General features: G+C 48.8%; 8 protein-coding genes across 8 annotated transcripts; 3 read left to right on the top strand and 5 right to left on the bottom strand.

The window, feature by feature from the left end:
- Window positions 1-403: 403 nt before the first annotated feature.
- PGRI_018920 (DNA-directed RNA polymerase II core subunit RPB3) lies at window positions 404-1536 on the bottom strand (the record flags this gene model as incomplete). Its single annotated transcript, XM_040789605.1, has 3 exons — window positions 404-791; window positions 864-1429; window positions 1483-1536. 3 exons carry the CDS (start codon window positions 1534-1536, stop codon window positions 404-406), a joined length of 1008 nt encoding a protein of 335 aa, XP_040646558.1.
- An 864-nt stretch (window positions 1537-2400) lies between these two features.
- Window positions 2401-2982, bottom strand: PGRI_018910 (NUDIX hydrolase; the record flags this gene model as incomplete). Its single annotated transcript, XM_040789604.1, has 2 exons — window positions 2401-2828; window positions 2934-2982. 2 exons carry the CDS (start codon window positions 2980-2982, stop codon window positions 2401-2403), a joined length of 477 nt encoding a protein of 158 aa, XP_040646557.1.
- A 1080-nt stretch (window positions 2983-4062) lies between these two features.
- Window positions 4063-6014, top strand: PGRI_018900 (arginyltransferase; the record flags this gene model as incomplete). The annotated part of the gene is made up of 8 exons (XM_040789603.1): window positions 4063-4117; window positions 4428-4503; window positions 4561-4746; window positions 4801-5205; window positions 5271-5368; window positions 5423-5488; window positions 5547-5824; window positions 5889-6014. The coding sequence occupies 8 exons, from the start codon at window positions 4063-4065 to the stop codon at window positions 6012-6014; spliced, it is 1290 nt and encodes a 429-aa protein (XP_040646556.1).
- Window positions 6015-8444: 2430 nt separating this feature from the next.
- On the bottom strand, window positions 8445-9650 carry PGRI_018890 (ATP-grasp fold, subdomain 1; the record flags this gene model as incomplete). Its single annotated transcript, XM_040789602.1, has 3 exons — window positions 8445-8603; window positions 8660-9495; window positions 9545-9650. The coding sequence occupies 3 exons, from the start codon at window positions 9648-9650 to the stop codon at window positions 8445-8447; spliced, it is 1101 nt and encodes a 366-aa protein (XP_040646555.1).
- A 170-nt stretch (window positions 9651-9820) lies between these two features.
- PGRI_018880 (uncharacterized protein) lies at window positions 9821-11830 on the top strand (the record flags this gene model as incomplete). Its single annotated transcript, XM_040789601.1, has 1 exon — window positions 9821-11830. The coding sequence occupies one exon, from the start codon at window positions 9821-9823 to the stop codon at window positions 11828-11830; it is 2010 nt and encodes a 669-aa protein (XP_040646554.1).
- A 701-nt stretch (window positions 11831-12531) lies between these two features.
- Window positions 12532-14490, bottom strand: PGRI_018870 (uncharacterized protein; the record flags this gene model as incomplete). The annotated part of the gene is made up of 2 exons (XM_040789600.1): window positions 12532-13835; window positions 13920-14490. The coding sequence occupies 2 exons, from the start codon at window positions 14488-14490 to the stop codon at window positions 12532-12534; spliced, it is 1875 nt and encodes a 624-aa protein (XP_040646553.1).
- Window positions 14491-15442: 952 nt separating this feature from the next.
- On the bottom strand, window positions 15443-16044 carry PGRI_018860 (Cytochrome c, class IA/ IB; the record flags this gene model as incomplete). Its single annotated transcript, XM_040789599.1, has 4 exons — window positions 15443-15467; window positions 15518-15612; window positions 15666-15824; window positions 15889-16044. The coding sequence occupies 4 exons, from the start codon at window positions 16042-16044 to the stop codon at window positions 15443-15445; spliced, it is 435 nt and encodes a 144-aa protein (XP_040646552.1).
- A 1316-nt stretch (window positions 16045-17360) lies between these two features.
- Window positions 17361-18242, top strand: PGRI_018850 (uncharacterized protein; the record flags this gene model as incomplete). The annotated part of the gene is made up of 2 exons (XM_040789598.1): window positions 17361-17747; window positions 17850-18242. The coding sequence occupies 2 exons, from the start codon at window positions 17361-17363 to the stop codon at window positions 18240-18242; spliced, it is 780 nt and encodes a 259-aa protein (XP_040646551.1).
- Between the last annotated feature and the right edge of the window lie 350 nt (window positions 18243-18592).

Here is an 18592-nt window from a genome sequence, read left to right as displayed (position 1 = left end):
AGCGCCCTTATAAAGGCGACGGCACCCCGGGAAATTCGTGAACGTGACCTAAAATCCGGTACATACAGGTACAGATGTAGGTATACGGGTTTTCACCTGGTTAGTAGTCTAGGGGATTGGTTGGGGTTTAGATTGTTCCCACGCCCATGATGTAGTAACACTTGTAAGATGTCAGATAGTTTTAGCAAAAGGCCATGATATTTGATATTTTCAGGTTCAGCGAACCGACGAGTAGATATTTGAGATAAAGAGACCAGCCATTCTCTAGAATCAGAGGACCGTCCCGAACAGCAAAAGAGATACAAAGAACGGAAAACTCCAGAGTGCGCCCCCAATTCACCAGGAAATCAAAACTCCATTGCGCATGCTCGAGCTCTATTTTAGCTTGCTGGGTTATGCACGTTTAGTACCCATAGCTGCTCTGTCCGTAAGGCGTAGCACCGTATGGTGTCTGTGCACTAGCGCCCCAAGCACTGGCCGCACCATTTCCGTAGGCAGTCATGTTTCCGTCAATGCCCTCGGGTGGCTCGTAAGCATCGGGGTCATTGGCACCCATCATCTCAGCATCTTCAGCGCCTCCGGCATGTCCATCCTGGCCTTGACCTAGGAGGACAGAGACGGTTGTGGCGAGCTTACGCTGGAGCGACACAATACCCTGCTGGATGATCATGTCTGGCTCGAGGTTGCCAATGCTCTCAACGTCAAAGTAGAAGCAGTTAGGCTCCGCATCGTAGTCGAAGGGTTGATCAGGGTTTGCAGCGGGTTCCCAGGCGGCATTTTCCGAGACAGGCCTATGAAAGTCATTGTTAGAAACTTGATCAAAGCAACCTCGTGAGTATCAAATCAACGCTCGAAATACATACCATTCTTTCGCCGCATCCTGCTCATACCAGTAGTCCACATGGCGCAGGTTGTTGTTGGGATCATATTCAAAGCCGACAGCAGCAGTGGGTGCCCACTTAGCATGCTCCTTCGCGGTTCCCTTCTTCGCCAGACAAGTCATCTTGATCTCCTGTCCTTTACGCAGCTTGCAGATCAAGGGACCCTTGTTCTCAGGGTCAGTGGTCACAGGGTCACCGATCTTCTCGTTGATCCGCTCGCCGACGACAATCAAATCCCGCGCGTAGACGGACATGATACCACTACCACAGCGCGCGTGCAGAGACAATGTCACGCTGCAGCGCACGCAGTGGTCTTCGCAGTCGCAGTCTCGTGAATATTCAAGGTCTTGGTCGCAGTTGTAGGAGTTCAAGGGGATCATGCCGAGGCGGTGGGCGAGGAACTCGTCGGGAAGAACTGAGGTGTTGCTTTCAATTTCAATCAAGTCGAGGGCTAGAGTAGGCACCTCGGCGAGGATGGTTCGTCGGAGGGAGTTAGCGAATGCGAGGTCGACTGCGGTCAATCTGAAGTCGACGCGGTAGGGTTCCGCCTATGGGATTTGTGAGTCTTGTATTCTGCTTTGACAGATGTCTCTTGCCTTACTTCGCGAACTGTCACTTGGGGCCCTGTGGGCTCGAGATCCATTTCGTAATCCATGGTATGTATGCAGCAGCGCTGCTCGCCGCCACCCTTGTCTGGAGCTGGAGGCGTTTATCTGCGGGTCATAAAAGTAGAAGGATGAGAAAAAGAAAGAGTGCGGGGTGCAATGGTGAATGAGAGGGTAATGAGCTGTTGTGGTAGATGATTCGAGCGCGAAGTCGTTGACTTGAGAGCACGCGGATTTGCTCCCTCGGAGACAGCTTTTTGCGCTTTACCTAATTGGGACACAGCCTCTGAAATGTGCCAATATCAAATCGTTCGTTTTCTAACGTTTACATTTACAGTTATAATGAAATACATTCTTCTGTTCATTTCCTTTTTTTTTTCTCTTTCTCAGGAGAGTGGAGGAAGTGGTTCAGATTTGATTCAGTTTGCTGGGTATAGACACTGGATCCAGCATCCAAAAAGCCATGCAAAAGACTGGTATCTAGAACTAAGGGAAGTGCGCTCGAAATCTGGCAAGTGAAACAGTGCAAGCAATGGATTCAGATAAAATAGTCTGATACCAAAGTTGGTAAAATAAGGGATCCCCCAGTATCAATGCAAGAACGTCCCAAAGCCCTCAGACCTGTTTGCGAAAAGGTGTCTATCAGAGCGAGACAAAGCAAAACACGCAGATTCAGATGGTTCATTCGCAAATGAAACAGAGGACGGGTAGCGGCAGCCCGTTAAAAAGATGCAAAAAAAAAGGGTAGACAAAGCCAATAGTAGAAGCGACGAAGCCACCGTTTTTTGGAGTCGGTCATGTCGAGTCATTATCAGGGGGTAGTTCTCTCAGAGAGGTGATGCACGTGAGGATAGAAAAATGAGGAGGGGAGAGAGGTTGATGTGCAAGAGAACTGAATGTGCACGCGATAGGGGCTACCGCTTCAAGGAGCTGCGATTCAACGCTTCAAGCAACTCCGGCCGGTTCGCAAGGGCAGTGGCAGCTTGGGTATAGGAAACCCATTGCCGTTTCCGCTTGTGCATCTCAGGCCACTCGGTTTCCTCTCGCTCGACGGAGACTTCAAAGAACTGGTATGAGGCTTTGGGGGCTTGCGCCGTGAGAAGGCCGGAGGGTCGCATGTCCGGGATGAGTCCCAGATCTCTGACGACAATGCAGATAACACCGGCTTCCTCCCAGGCTTCACGGCATGCAGCCTGCTCGGGGGTTTTTTCATCGAGCTCCCATCCACCCTTGGGGAGCACCCAACCTCCGGGTCCGGCGGACTGAATCATGAGGACTTTGGTCTTGTCGGCGGAAATAGGGACAACGCCGGCTACTAGTCGCTCGCCTTTTGAGCCGTAGCCTATGACAAGCCGTTAGAGTCAGGAAACACAGGAACAGTGTAGACGTAAGGGGGACGGGTTCCCCCCACGTGCGCAGCCGCAAAGCGACATCAGCAATAACTCACGTTGGTTTTTCCGCCCAACGCGGGCTTCCATAGACCGAATTTGAGCCATTGTGATAGACAATCGAATATCCTTGGATTTACTCCGAGATTTGAGTGAAAAGGAAATTCCCCGGTGAGAAGTAGAAAGGGAGAAAAAGAGTGGAAAGATCAAGGATATCAAAAGATCAAGGGATTTCCTGTAGATGATGCTCTCGCAAGCTCCCTCGGAGCCTGTCAGGTCTCTGAGGTGAGAGTGAAAGCTCCAGGTGTCTGGGGGGGTAGTGTAGAGGAGCGGGAGTACAGCGCGAGGGCGGTCGGGGGGGAATTTTTTTTTTCTCCCTTGGATATTGCGGAGTCAATGGAGGATCAGGTCTTCCCGTTCATGTCTGACGGGGGATTGGAATGGTAAGTGGAAATAGGCATGGTTTTGAAAAAGAAGATCTGAGAAATGGGAGGTTATTGAGGAATGGAGAAATGAAGAGAAGTGGGAATGGAGGGGCACCGGCGGCGCAGTCCGGAGAAGAGTCGAGGTACGTTGGCTTTTTTTTGTTTTTCTTTTTTTTTTCTTATTTCTTCTTTTTCTATTATTGTCTCTTTTGTATATTTACAATCTTTGTTACATCGTGTACTATAGTCAATATAGTTATAGACAAGAGTCCTAGTAAGGAGTTCAATGATCTTTTAACTCTTTTTTTTTTTTCCACTCTATATATGGTCATGTGACCATCCAGATCAAAGACCTATGATCATTATATTTTGTTAATTTTGTTATATTATATTATATTTGATATAAATGCTATAATTTACTACAAATCTATACAATCTACTATGTACTTTTATTTTGGGTAACTATTTTATCATCCCCATCATTGAAATGTGTGGGCAATGAAGCATCTTTAAACGGGATTTGCTGGTAGCGAGATGGGGGAATCTCGGGGGGCGATTGACCACAAACTATAAGATCGGCTATGTGGCTTTGTGAGATGAGATACATATACGGACGGCTAAAAGAACCATAGACCTAAATAAACCGCATAATTGTAGTCATATCCCACTTACCGTGTAGACCGTATTTACATTTACCGCCGACTTTCCCGACTTCAACTTTTCTCTCCTACAACTCACGTCCACTCCTCAGTGCACGCCAAAGATGCAACGGGTTGACGCCGAACGCGCGCGAGAACTGTCTTTATTCCGCCCACTGGGTACGTCCCACTCTGTTGCAGGGAACCACTGAGATAGACCTCTGTTACCCCGTGGCGCCTCCACTGGCCCAGAGCGCTACTACTTAGGGAAATTCGGCGGGGATATCAACGCCAATTACTGCAGCGATTTAATTGTCCAACCCCTCGTATGCAGAGACTAATGTGATGTGATCCTGTCAGGTTACCAAAAGAACTCATGTGGTTACTGCAAATCCAAAGATGGAAGTTTGTTGTCCCTACCCCTGCTTTTGTCTCTCTTTTTTTTTTTCTTTCAGGGCTAGAAAATGTATGAGATGCTAATACGTAAAAGGTGAATCGTACTACACCAGTTCCACGTCCGTACTCCCGGAGCATTATGAAGAACTAATCAATTGCGGTTGGCGACGGTATGATTTCCTTTTTTAATTTCCCTGCAACTCATCAGACCACACTAACATCCTTAGATCGGGAAATCTTTACTACAAGCAAAATCTGCTTCGGTCTTGCTGTCCTCACTATACTTTGAGACTAGAGGCAACCGCTTATCAGCCCCGCCGCGATCAACGCAAAGCCATCAACAAGTGGAACAAATTCATCTTAGGCCCCGAGTATATGCGAAAGGCAGCCCGGCTTTGTCCGCGAACACGCGAGTATGCAATCCTATATTTAGTAAATTTGATATCAGATTGCTAACTAACAAATAGAGAAAAAAAGCACCGCAAGTGCAACTTCGACCTTCTGTCAGCTGTCCATCAAAGCGAGTACAACCACGTCAAACGGCCAATTGATCCTGCCACCAAGCTTCCCATTGAACCAGCGCACCGTTTTGAAATTACCATTGAAGGTGACTCTGTGTCTCAGGCAAAGTTCGAGCTGTTTCTTAAGTACCAAACGGCCATCCATAAGGAGGATGTCTCTCACTGGAAGCCCAAGGACTTTCAACGCTTCTTATGCACAGGCATCAAACGAACTCCGAATCCCCTAACGGCCACCAATGCTTCTGAGAAGAAACTCGGGTCATGGCATCAGTGCTATCGTCTTGATGGCGAGCTCATTGCTGTTGCAGTATTGGACCTAGTCCCCAATGGTGTCAGCTCCGTCTACGTCTTGTAAGCTGATGGCTGACTGCACTTCAAAACACGGAAATATGCGATGAGCTGACAGCACCACACAGTTACGATCCCGCCTATGAGCAATGGGAAATCGGCAAGCTGAGCGCTATGCGGGAAATCGCCTTCTCAATCGAAAATCAGTATCTGTACTACTACATGGGTAGGTTGCAAGAACTAATCCCTATTTTACGCGCGTCTAACAACTGCATTATAGGCTACTACATTCATACCTGCCAGAAGATGCGTTACAAGGCCAATTTCCGCCCCCAGTACATCCTTGGTAGGTTCCACTCATGCCTTGGCACATATATTTTGTACTACATGAAAATTGTGCACAGCATCTGACCCTTTTCTCTGTTACTCAGACCCTGAATCCTGCAACTGGGACCCGCTTGATGGCGAATTGACAGAGAAGCTTAATTCCCGTTCTTATGTCTCTTTGTCTCGGGACCGGTCATCCTCTCCTGCGCCTGAGGCCCCGAAAATTGACGCCGACCTAGAGCAGGTTTCCCTCTTCGATATCGGTATGCCTGGTGTCCTTACTGTCCCCCAAGTGGAAGCACTGGACCTGGATCATTGGCTGCTGTTCTTTAACAACAACTTTGTTCATATGAAGGTGCGGATTTCTCTTCTTTCCATCCCATTTAGGCAAGAGGGACAGCCTGACTAAACCCAATCAGGATCTGGTTAAATGGGAAACCATGTCAATGACTTCGCCTATGTCTATCAAGGGAATCGTTGCCGAGTTGGCCGCGGTCCTGGGCCCTGAAATCGTCCGAAACAGCGCAGTGGACTTGTTCGGTTGATCGAAGATGATGTTTCGGGGGCAAAATTTGAGCATAGGTTTACTATCGCCAAGGCTGGTGATTCTAAAACACCATGAAAAGACATAGGATAGAAAATAGATTAATTGTAGAAGAATCCATTCACAAGCAATTCAGTCTCAACGAAACGGAGATGGTTTCTTTTGGATTTTAGTTCCAAGATATAACCCTTAGCAAACCGTAACAAGTACCTGAGACAGAGAAATGTTAGAAGCTTGCCAGTTATAGTGTTCAGTAGCCTTAGGCCCCCTTGGGGTCAGGGCTATATAGTCTTCCTTTCTCCCCTGTCCACTCTATTTCATAATGAATGCAGCACGCCATTTCCCTGGAGATATCTGATTATCACTCCCTGGTTATATCCTATAGCTATAGGTTATACCATGATCTACTATAATTACTCTTGATACGTGATGTGCATACCTATGCCCAAACCCCTAAGTCATAGATCGATCGCTCTTTCCTCTTTGTGCGAACCTACCTATTCAGGAAGCCCCTGTTTGATATTTAAGCCACTTAACTCTCCTTGAAATATCTTTACATCTCCCACCATCCGACTACTCATATACTTTCACTTCAGGCACCTAGGGATACTGAATCCCCTTGGTCTTCCTTGTATACGCTGGCCCTCCAAAGGGAGGTGCTTGGCCAGGTTAGAAGTCACGGATCACAGCTCTATACCAACTTCGTCGATACTGTCGTGAGCATACCTTCATCTATAGACTTCTGTAGGTGTGGAAAATACCTGGTTTTCCTAGTAAGAGGTGCCTGCGGGAACTCTCTGCTAACTCTATAGGTACCCATTCTAGTGATCAGGACTAGGAGACCATTTCCATCTATTGGGCCTTGATAGCCACTTGCAAGGGAGTCGCGGTAAACGAACGGAAAGGAAGTCACATTTGGGACCTTACTTCAGGACTCAAGTCTGGCCATTCTTTCAGGGATAGTGCATTGATCGGGAGATACACCACAGCATACATACTTCTTTCTTTTTCAACAAACCCGAGCACTATATACGCCGTTCAGCCAATGGGATTCATTCAAATCCGTCTTCTCATAATCTGCAACCCAAGTTCCTCTCAACTCTTTCTCAGCGATACTTCATCTCTATTCTCTGCAAAATGAAGTGTCTTCAAGAGTGCCCAGATCACATGGAGACGACCTCGGGGTATCCAAAGTGAAGGATCACTCAAAGTGGAGGTTCCGCGTCGACATCAAAGCGAGTCCCTCGCCCCATTGTGGTCTTGTGCGAAGATCGAACTGCCTTTGGGTGTCCGTAGGGCCAAGATAGCAGCAAGATGTGCTCTCCGCCAGCTAGCAGTTTGGTCCCGTTCAGCTACTGCGATATGACCAAACGGATTCACGCGAACCAAAACGACTTCAGCCCTGTCAGATAGCGGAAGGAAGCCTTCGCAATCTATTCATTTGCCTGGTTCCAGACGTCCAATACTAGAGAAGAGACGACGGTTCAAGCGCGGCTATTGTGGAACTGCGACTGGCCACGGACATCGCACATCTCAGTCTTTGGGCGAACATACTGATAGTAGGCGTTCTTCGTCAAATTTTACTACAGAATAGGCGAAGCACTACGGAGGCTTGGTGTGTTACTTTTCCTGTCTCCTTTGGCAAATGCCCAGGCTATGCGGGAAACAGTACGCGTACAAGCCAATGGATTCTACCAGCATAAGCTCGATGGAGTTCAAATGCTTCAGTTCATATAGAAAAGTCCATCCCTGTGGCTGAATGCTCTCCAAAACTATCTCTCATTGCAGAGTGGCTTCGGTTGCGAAAGAGAAGCGATGACCAGCAAATTTATCTATCGTTTAGACGAATGTATTCTTACGTCAAGTCATACGGAAAGTCGACTTGTGCTAGCATCCATGTATCCAGACCACATAACCAATCGTTCTAATATTGCAAGCTTTGTGCTCATGAGCCGGAAGATTCAGTAACCACTTAAAGGAATATGTAAACAGTATGACGAAAAATAATACGAAGTATAAAATAGCACAAATAGCATATCGAGAGATGAACTACAACGTATCGCAAGCGAACTTTAGACCGAAATAAAATCACGACTAGCGCAATATCCGGTGTATGTGGCACAAAATCTCTCGATACAGCATGGCAAAACAAAACCACAAAGTCATACCCCAGGGAAGAAAGAGCAGCACCGGTCATACCTATCAAGGGACATATTTAGTAATGCTTGGACCTTTTGTAGTCCTGGATATTGCTGGTCCCGAGGTTTATTTGCTTAGGCTGCAGTAATAAGTTATATCCCTCTACGCCCCCAGGCTGGAAAGCTTCCACAGAATTCGGGTATTAGGTCGTTTGGAATTGCTAGAAGACAACGCCTAGGTGTATTTCTAGGGTTGTAAATGCCACGAAGAACAAGAGACCAGTGTATTAGTCTCATAAAAGAGTGCGATATTGACGGAACGTCTCTAGCGTCGAAGCTCCATGCAATATATTCTGCAATAGGGTAGGATAATCCCACCCATACTCAGCTGCCGCCATAGCAGTCAGACTAGCTTGATCCTCACGACCTGGTCGACCAGGACCAGTCATATTCTAGCGATTGAGGTCAGCATATAAATAACGGCCACTATTCAAATAAAAGAACATACAGGTTTCATGTTGACATCGAAAATAGCAAACTCCGACCCAGGTTTGAATCGCCGGGCGTCAATGCGGATAGGAGCCGTAGCCTTGATGAGACTTGCCACCTCCTCACATTGACGCATCACCTCCTCGTAAGCTTGATCCCGCATCTCATCCTTGGTGAGAACGCGAGAATTGGCAGTAACAGCGACTGTGCCATTGTAAGGCGCGATACCTTGGTCGTGGTTGAATCTGACCACAGGAGGCATGCTCCAATACTCCGCTCGGGCGAGGGATGGAGGCATCACGGTAATCGTAACTTCCTCGCCAGCCAGAAATTCCTCTAGCAGGACCACGGGTGATTCTTTAAATAGTGATTCGATGTGAGTTTTCAGCTCAGGTGGAGTGTGGCAGACTTTCACACCGTGGCTCCCACGACCACGAACCGGTTTCCCGACGATGGGGTAATTGGGGATTGACTGGAGCAGGACATCTACATCCTCTCCTACATTTACTACCCACGATTGAGGCAAGGTAAAGTTCCCTTGCGCGCGCAGTTTATCGTTCAGGAACATCTTGTCATCGAACTTCTCCACCAGACCTGGTGGTTGGCCTACGACCCGTAGGGTCGGAGCATAACTATCCAGACATGATGCCGTTTGGAGAGGATGGGAAGAGAATAGGATGGTATTTGCCCATAGGTGTGTGGCACCTTGTGTTACTGCAGAGTAGATCCCTTCTTCTGAATCCGGGAAACACCAGCCCTCATGGTGAGTAATGGAAGGGGAGGACTGGGGCGTGATGACCTCGATTCCCCTGGACCGTAATGTGTATGCAATATCCGCGCCTGAATCCTGATATCCTGTGACGAGTCAGAATAAGTAATCATAGACAGGGGAAATGTATCTCACCGCCTGGTTTGCGTGGTTTGCGGACTCCGTTGATTATAGGGGGGTCAATTGCTTGGAATAAAACTGCAACTATATGTCTAGAAGAAATATTCCGTGATCCTTGCATGCTCTGTATGGACCGTGAGATTTTCAACATGTTGATGAGACAAGAGAATGATGGAGTTGGAGAACTAATCAGACATCTCCCGTGCCCCCCACCATAACAAACACCTTAACGCAACCATACCTGCACTTCCTATTTCCACCTCTTAAATATTCAAAATACCCCGTATAAGTATGGAGTCTTCGAGCAGCTTTGCTCCCCCAAAAGAGCCCGTGGATCCAGACTACTCCTGGCCGCTTGTTCTCTTGACAGACCTGGATGAAACTAGACAAGCGCAGCTTGTTAGGCTTGTGCAGTGGGCCCTTAAGAAGGACCTCAAATCTTACTACAAGCACTATTTCGGAAATGAATTCCAAGGGAAACCCAACTCTAAAGTGAAGATATGGTCGCCACCCAGACAGCTCCTCGAGTCTATCGTGGCACAGGGTCCCGAAAGAGACAGCGCAAGTAACATCCATGCTCTTGCTGTCTTAGCGTATCGGTCAGGTCGCCCAAGAATCATCGTTGCAGATGAGGCAACTAAACGCCATCTCTCTGGAAATCACAACCCTTCGTTTGACGACAAACATGTCATATCGGTAATCTTGATATCTGTCGAAAAATTGCACGATGATCCGGACAAGATTTCTGTACATGCGAAGCGTGCTAATTGCCTTCCACCGCCGCTTTCACCGCCACGTCAGTATGAGGAGCCTGTTGGTCCTGATATTCCTGATGACTCTGATGACTCTGATAGCCCTGAAGGTCCTGCTGGTCCTTCTGATACGGATGATTCTGCTTATGATGGTTCTGTTTATAATTTCATGCACAACGATCCAGTCTATGGGGGATCATTCCAACCACCGGTCTTCGACTCCACCAACTTATATTGGGGGCCCCTTTGGAGTCAAATATGCGACTGGAGAGGCTTCATAATGCATGACCCCGATCAAGAGCCGTTCACAGTTGGCTCGGCAGTTCTTGGGCGAGAGCGCCATCTGAAGGCTGTAGCTGCCGCGTTATCTCCCTCTTTGCCTATGGAACTCGTAATCAACGTATCACATACGCAACCCAGTCTCCCGAAGATGCCCGTTTGGGAGCGTCGTCCGAGTAAGACACATTTACTCATATTTCTCCTCTATCATACCACATCGGAGGAGCTTCACAAGACGCAAAAGGAAATCCAAGATGCACTCCCTTCCATTATGAAACAAATTGCCCTGGAATGTGGAAGTGGTGATGAAAGCTTTGGATATTGTGTCGCACGCTCTGGCCGTCTCTTCGAACCTCTCCAAATAACCACCGTAGAACTGATTCCACGGGATCGGCACCGCCTCAGGACCCGACGGGAGCTTTCAACTTTCTGGAAGCAATACTATCCGTGGGCTGCTGATTTCCACCAGAATAGAAAGGGTGTGCCTCTGCTCTATCTCAGCGAGCCTCTCTCCAATCTCAACACGTCACAATTCGGCGTTATCAATGCCATGCGTGGGGCACCAATCATGTTTCGGGGGACTTTGCCCGCTATCTTCATGGACCTAGCAACGCGTGGTAGTCTGTTAATTCCAAGCCCTGATTCCAAAGAGATGGAGATGCTATACCACCCAGATCAACCATGCTTCTTAGTTGAGTACTTATGGCACGGAATGACCGATGACACGCGGTCTGTAATCTTCCTCACAAATCGCCTAACCAAGGAACAGACCCAGAGACTCCAGGAAATCAGGGTACGCGATGAATCTGACGACGAGGAATCCGAGGATGATGAATACGATGATGAGCTCGGTCATGAGTATGTGCCTGTGCCTTGGAGGAATGGGAACCCTGGCGTGACTGATGGGAAGGTCAAAGACATCTGGCAGATCATCACTAATATCTATCTCTCCTGGACTGATAATGAAGATATTCTCTTTATCTTTGTTGATGCACAGTTTGCACTCGACGAAACGGTTATCCTGGTCAGAGCTGATGAGTACACCGATTGTGACCCGGAACATGAACTTCTTAGACATCTGCCGTTTTCGTGCTTAAGAGGCTTCCGGTATATGCGCGTCCCCGTACATCTGACAGGCTCACGTGCAAAAAACGAAGCAATTGACGGCGAATGGTCAAGCTATCGGAGGCCGGGTTGGCCGTCACCGGGGCTACTGCCTAACGATGAAGCTCAGGGAATTCATGTTGTTGATGGGGACTCCTTTCCATGAGAATCACCAAAAGGGGGGAACTCGTCGATTTTGTGTCAAATAGGACTTTTGCTATATAAAAAGCAAAGAAAGAAAGACACAGTTTACATTTACGCCATCTAGGGGCATAGGAAACAAAATAATCGGCGTATATCCGGCTTCTATCCTGGACGACGCATGGATTGATAACCCGACTTTATCTGGCTAAAGGAACTATAATTGATGTTATATGTAAGATAACTCTCTGATGTTTCTTCTTGATTTTATAGCTAGAAGGATGATCATTAGCTACATGCATTTATGGAAGACAAGCTGGGCTTATGACTCAAGAATATAAGACGGTAAAAATGATCAAGAGTACAGAGAAATTCCAAGGTTTCTATGTATAGATAGTGACTCATATGAAAGTTGCATAAGAACAATGACTATGAACAGCAAGAAAATTCATTCATACATCCACAAAGCCCATAACTGCACGGCTCCATAGTAAAACCAGCTGGCGCCATGTTTCTATCCCTTTTCCTCGTCCTGCCTATTCGCCATGAAAAAAAAAAGAAAAAGAAAAAGCAGAAGAGGCACAGTAGGTAAGCCGCCATATTCCAAAAAGCCCGCGGATGCCCTGCCATACATGCCCTAGAAAACGCCAGAGAGGAGACGAACCCCGACCTAAAACAGGATGCTATGCCACAAATAAGGCCAAAAGAAGCAACAAGATCAGACATTCACTCATCATCTTCCAATCCATCAATCATAGCCCGACTTGGCTTCCTCCCAGCCCCATAAACAAGCTCCATAAGCTTCGCTTTCTGCTTCTCCCGAACAGCTCGCAGGTAATCATACGTCCCCTCCAACCCACGGATTTGTCCATCAATAACAGCTTCAACAGGCCCGAGCATGCGACCCGTAGAGCCAGAATTCCCGTTCCCGTTCCCGCTCCCCCCATCGATCGAGCCGACAAAGCTGACAGAGTCATTCCGCCGCACAAGCGGACTAACTAGCTTCCTGCGCAGCGTCTCGAGATTGACCTTCAGTGTGAGCAGTCGGCCGCGGTGGTCAACGAGAAGGTGTTTATTGGCGACTGTGCGACTGCGCACGTTCGCGAGGAGTTTCTTGTTCTTCTCGTATTTGCGAACAGCCGCGGCATCGGGCCCTAGCACGCGCGTCCATAGCGAAGAAAGCATCTCACCCTCTGCTCGTTCCTGGGCGTCTGATTCGCGGACGACCGTGCGCTGCAGATTGAGGAACTGACGGTCGATGGATTCGAAGAGCGCGAAGAGTGCGGTTGAGTGGGTGAGTTCGCTGTTTATTGATTCTTCTAGAACGGAGAGGAACTCCGTGAAGGTGCGGGTTAGGGTTGTGCGTGTTCGTTGGGCGGATGTTGGGCCGAAGACGGCCATTACGAGGTGACCGAGCGGTGTTATTGTTGTTGAAGTTGCGGGGACGCCGTTGTCGGAGATTTGCGCTGAGCGCTCTAGTGCACCCAGGCGGGAGAGCATGTTGTGCATGTTGTCGAAGACAATTGTTGGGAGAGTGCTTGGCGGTTGCGCGGAGAGAGTTTCGAGCTCGCGCTTGGCCCAGTCCATTACTATTAGGATGGAGTCGATGTCTGAGTCGACGTTTGCGAAGAAGCGGGTTAGCTCGAGGGAGAGGGACTTCAGTGAGTCGGAGAGTTCATCTAGTTGTCGCACTATTATGGGTGCGCTAGTCATGTTTGTGCCGCGAACGGACTCGCTCAGGTCCCAGACTGCGACGCCGGTTTCTTGCAGGGTACCTATTTGCTGAACGCCGTTCTCTGAGTAGTATATCAATGGTTCGAAGGAGCGGGCGAAGCCGGATAGTTTTACTAGATCGGGGATCGATTGTGGGAGGCCTGGAAGGACTAGGGCACGCATGAACGCGATTGAGAGGAGGAGGATTATGATAGATAAGGTGGTGTTAGACTTGGAGCTGGTCATGCGCTGGAACTTTGAGCGCAGGTAGCCAAATAACGCGGCAATGGGTTCTCGATGCTGGACTTCTGCACGCACTGCAAAGCGAATGTCTTTATTCATTCACAACAATCGTTAGTATACCCGCGCCTGCAACTGAAACCAGATCAGACAGGGCCTACAGTTGCTCAGATTTTCCGCGCCAAAGCCCACCCCGTCGTCTTCGGGACTGTGCCGAGGTGTGCGCCCTGTATTCGGAGCCGGAGGCGGACTTGGGGATCTTCCATGGAGGGGGGTATCGGCACCCGCCGGTAGAGGCACATTAGCCGCGACAGAAACGTCGCCCGGGGTGGCACGATCGACCTGTCTACTCTTCGTGGGACTCTCGAGCGCATCCTCATACTGTGGACTTGGCTCGCGCGATTGGGACGGGGAGACGCTTAGTCCGATTGTGGGCTTGAGCTGCAAACGATCCGTATTGAGGTTATCTTTGCGCAAGTAGGGCTGGTGGCGGTACCATCCACTGCCCTGGACGTATTCGGATGGGTGGAAGCCTGGTGGTGACCATCGCTCCTGCGCAGGGTCCTCGATCTCTCCATCTTCCCCATCTGAGTCTTCAGATCGGAATCCGGAGTGTTGGGATGGCAGAGCGAACATTGGGGACCTGTGGGGGTTGGTATTGTTCTCGAAGTCTTCGAGCGACGCGTCCAGAGATGGATGGTCGTCGAAGACGTTGTCTAACTCATCCAGCATCCCGGACGGCGTATCGCGAAAGTCGCGCCTCGGAAGAAGAGGCACTGCAGTTCTCAGCGACGAAGCGCAGATCAATGCCTATGAGTGGCGAACACTTGCGGTTGAACCGCTTTGACTCCTTAGGTAAACTAGAGTGGTTAGTATAGCGCTGGGACGGGTGTCTCCTGCGCTAGCCGTTACAGAAGATATCCGCGCAATCACCCCCGCGACAAAGATGCGATAAGGTATAATGCGATGCGATGCGACAAGGTAGGTACTGGATTCTAAATGGCGATACGGGATATCTCCGAGATAGCATTCGATACGAAGTAGTTGTTGTTGGACAAGATGTCAGCAAACGCACTGGAGATTAATATGGAACTGGGATCGAAACGCCTTGAGCAATGCAGGAGTGAGAAGACGAGACAGCATCCCCCTCACTTGTATCCAAGTCGAGGAGGTTGGGCCAATCAGCCTGACCCCTGCTTGGTCATGTGCTAACCTTGGAGACTCGAGGGCCAACACGGCGTGTACATATCAGATACCGAAATGGTACGATGGGAGTACAAGGAAGGTACATCCAATTTGTGTAGTATCTGCGGTTAGTGTTGACGTACTCTGCAAGTACCATTTCAGTATCTCCATGCCTGACCGCCCATGTTTGCCCAATCGATACACCCTTGTCCATCAACCAATCATAAGTCAGACCTCCATCATAATCCGAAGATTCTCAAACACTTGAAACCTTGTATAACTTCCCGTTTGTAAGTGCGTGTAAGTGCGTTTGTTCTATCAAAATACCAAAAAGAAAATGAAGAGGAGAAAGATCAAATCTATTGTGGGTCATGGAAATTGTAATAAAAATACAGGCCCGGTCCTTGGGAGATTCAGTAATCAGCCCATGGCGCCATCCCAGACTTCTATGGGGAGAAACAGAAAAAAAGCCGGGGAATAAAAAAGAACATCAGGTCGTTTATGCGGTGTTTTCCTTGAGCCAGCTATGAGGTTGTTAGTTGGATGTTCCGATATGGATTCGCGGGTAACGTACGTGATGAGATCGTTGCGCTCCTTGGTCTTCTTGAGACCACCGAAGGCCATCTTGGTACCGGGGATGAACTTCTTGGGGTTCTCGAGGTAGGAGAACTATGTATCGTTAGCGCGTGATCGAGGCCGAGCTGAAGACAGTTGGTATTTACCAGAGAGGTCTCGTTCCACTCAACATCGGCCTGCTTGTTGGCATCGGTGTAGGCGTAACCCTCGGAGGAGCCAGTCTTACGGCCGAAGAGACCGTGAAGGTTGGGGCCGACCTTGTGGGCACCGCCAGCCTCGGTGGTGTGGCACTGGGCGCAACGGGTCTAAAAAAAGAGAGCTGTTAGTTTTAATCTATCATTTCGTCTGCGCAAGTGATAATGAACGTACCTGGAAGAGCTTGGCACCCTTGGCGGCGTCACCTGGAGCGAAGCTGAGATTAGCGATCCTGTCGGTTTCTTTTTTGACTTCTTCAATGAGGGCTGCTCGTTCGGCCTCGCGCATGTCGATGGTCGTCAAGGTGCAGAACACATCAAATGTAGTCATGTTGAATAACTGATGCGTGGTATTTTCGAAAAATGTTGCGGCAATCCGCAATTGAGAGGTAGTTAGGTTGACGAGGAGTCGCAATGTGAGAGGCGAGGAAGTGTGTCAATTGCTATCCCAGTAGCTAATCAACATTGCCATATTAGGATATGGGATTCCCTCACTTCCTTCCTTCGACCTCTTTGTCCATGGCGCCTCCCCGTTCAACCCGTTCAACCAAATCTCTTTGACCGCAATGGAGGAAGGTAGGTAGCTTACCAGGGGTGAAAGATTCTTGCTTCTTGGGGGCCATTGTGAAGTATTAAATGAAGATAATAAGAAGTTATTATGACACTGTACTGTACAGAAAAATCTGGGAAGGGAGAAAAGAAAATCTGGTTATTTGTACTTGGCCCCGACGCTCTCTCTCGTAATCCGTCTCTCCGCCAATCAGAAGTCAGATGATTCAGGTAGACGGGCGCAACCGGGAACTTCGGTGTGTCTGTTATACTCCGACTTCTACTTCTTGTTTCTACTTTCTATAACTTGGATTCATGGTTCAATGATTGAAATGGTTTGAACTGATTCGTGGCAAAGAACTAACATGTACACTCCATATTCCGCCTCATGATCTCATCACTTCATCATCAGCTCCGAACATTCATCTAAATGCGGGTTCCTGGCATGTTTGTGCATGTGCAAGCTCCAAGCTCCAAGCTTCACAAACTGAAACATTGAATTCCTCCCTAGCCCATATCATGCCCATATCCCCCGGTCATATCTCATATGCGTCCCCCTTCCCCCCTGGAGAAACTGGAGCAACTTCCTGATCCACCCCGGCTTCGAAATGGCAGGGTTCTCATTCGCCCGAGCTGATCCGCTGGTGGTCCGATGTGTGGATCCTGAGGCAGAGACGGTTTATTCTCGATTCATTCTCGGCAGCGAGCACAATTTAGCCTATTGCCGAGGCAGTAGATTTGAGCAGTGACCTTTCATTATGTTGATTTTATGTAGTATGAAATAACCCTAACTACTCCGTACAACTTAGAGCTACCCTCAGACCATTTCAATTGGTGGGAAACACGGGAAATAATGGGTACAAAACCATGTGAAATTTCCCAAGGTCAAGTGGCCTCACTTTTTTTTCCCCCAAAATAGTTAGGATATGCGGTCAGCCGGGTGCAAGCATCTCGACTCAAATCGGCATCCGATTTCCCGGTGTAGTCACGTGATATAAAACCTTCTCCAAAAATTGCATCTACGGTTCCACATCTAGATATCAACAAGATCAGCCCAAGCCTCGATACGGGCAAGAGAGCAAGAACAGCGATCCCAAAATGTCAACTTCTATCCCCGGCTTCCTCCTCCCACGAGGCCCGCCCTCAGCGTTGACCCTGCGCGTCCTTCAACGCCAAACCGCGCGACGCAGCTTCACCTCGACCAGCGCCGCGTTGAGGAAAACCAGTAAAAGCAACACCCCTAATTCGAAGCCACGCGTCCTCGCGAAGCCCGATAGGTTCCGCCCGCCCTCACACCCGCAGCGCCTCACAACTCCATCTCCAAAGAACGCACCCCCAGGCCAACCATTCGAGTATGGTCCGCGCACGACAGAGAAAGAGCGCGTGCAGCAGAGCAAGACGCAGTACCCTGGCATGTTCCCGCCAGAAGGGACAGTCATGTTTAAGTTCCTGACGAGCAAGTGGATTCACATTTGGATTGCATTGGTGAGTTGCCGACTAGCACAGTAGTTCTGGGTGTAAAGACCTAGCTCTGGATCTAGGCAAAACCTTCGAATCGAATAGACAATCAACTAACCAACCACACAGAGTGTCCTAGTCTCCTGCGCCGGATTCACCTTCACAACAAACTTCAAAGCAACCTCTCCATTCGCGCACTTGCTACCATCCTGGTCGGGTCTGCTGACGTCCCCCATCGACACGATCTCGCAGGCATTCTCTGTGTGGCGCATGCATGTGCAGCATAACTCGATGCGCGTGCGGGAGCAGCGTCACCGTCGCGTTGAGGATGCGGAGAAGAGGAAGCAGTACCGTATTGCGCATGGACTTGAGGAGGCGGAGCCTGAGAAGAAGGATGAGGGTGATAATGCAGTTGATTCTCAGTCCCCTGTTGCTGCTGTTGAGGGTGCGGACGGTAAGGCCGAGTTTGTTGATTGGGAGGGGAATAAGAAGCCTGTCAAGAAGTGGTTGGGAATTTGGTGATTGTAATTCCCTACATACCTTTTGACGGGCTGTTTCATTCGTTTCTACGGGTGATATGGTGATATAGCTATGTAGGTATGGCATATGCTATATATGCTGTCTATGTCGCCTGGCTGTGGGTATGTATCGATGGGGTCCTGTGAGAGCGCCTTCGGACTCCCACCAGCAGTGACGTTGGGGTAAATGGAGTTCAATCCATTCTGTACATTAGTGGACTATCAGTCCAGCTACCATAGGAAGATTATCTCAACTTACTCGAATCAATGATGAACGGAAATGATTTAATAAGAAGACAACGCTTTTCTCCAAACTCCAGAAGCAGCGACCTATCAAAACAGATATCAAAGTCG

The sequence above is a fragment of the Penicillium griseofulvum genome (genome assembly GCF_001561935.1).
Source record: "Penicillium griseofulvum strain PG3 chromosome Unknown contig_80, whole genome shotgun sequence".
NCBI classification, from domain to species: Eukaryota; Fungi; Ascomycota; class Eurotiomycetes; order Eurotiales; family Aspergillaceae; genus Penicillium; species Penicillium griseofulvum.
This window is presented reverse-complemented; position numbering and strand designations above follow the sequence as displayed.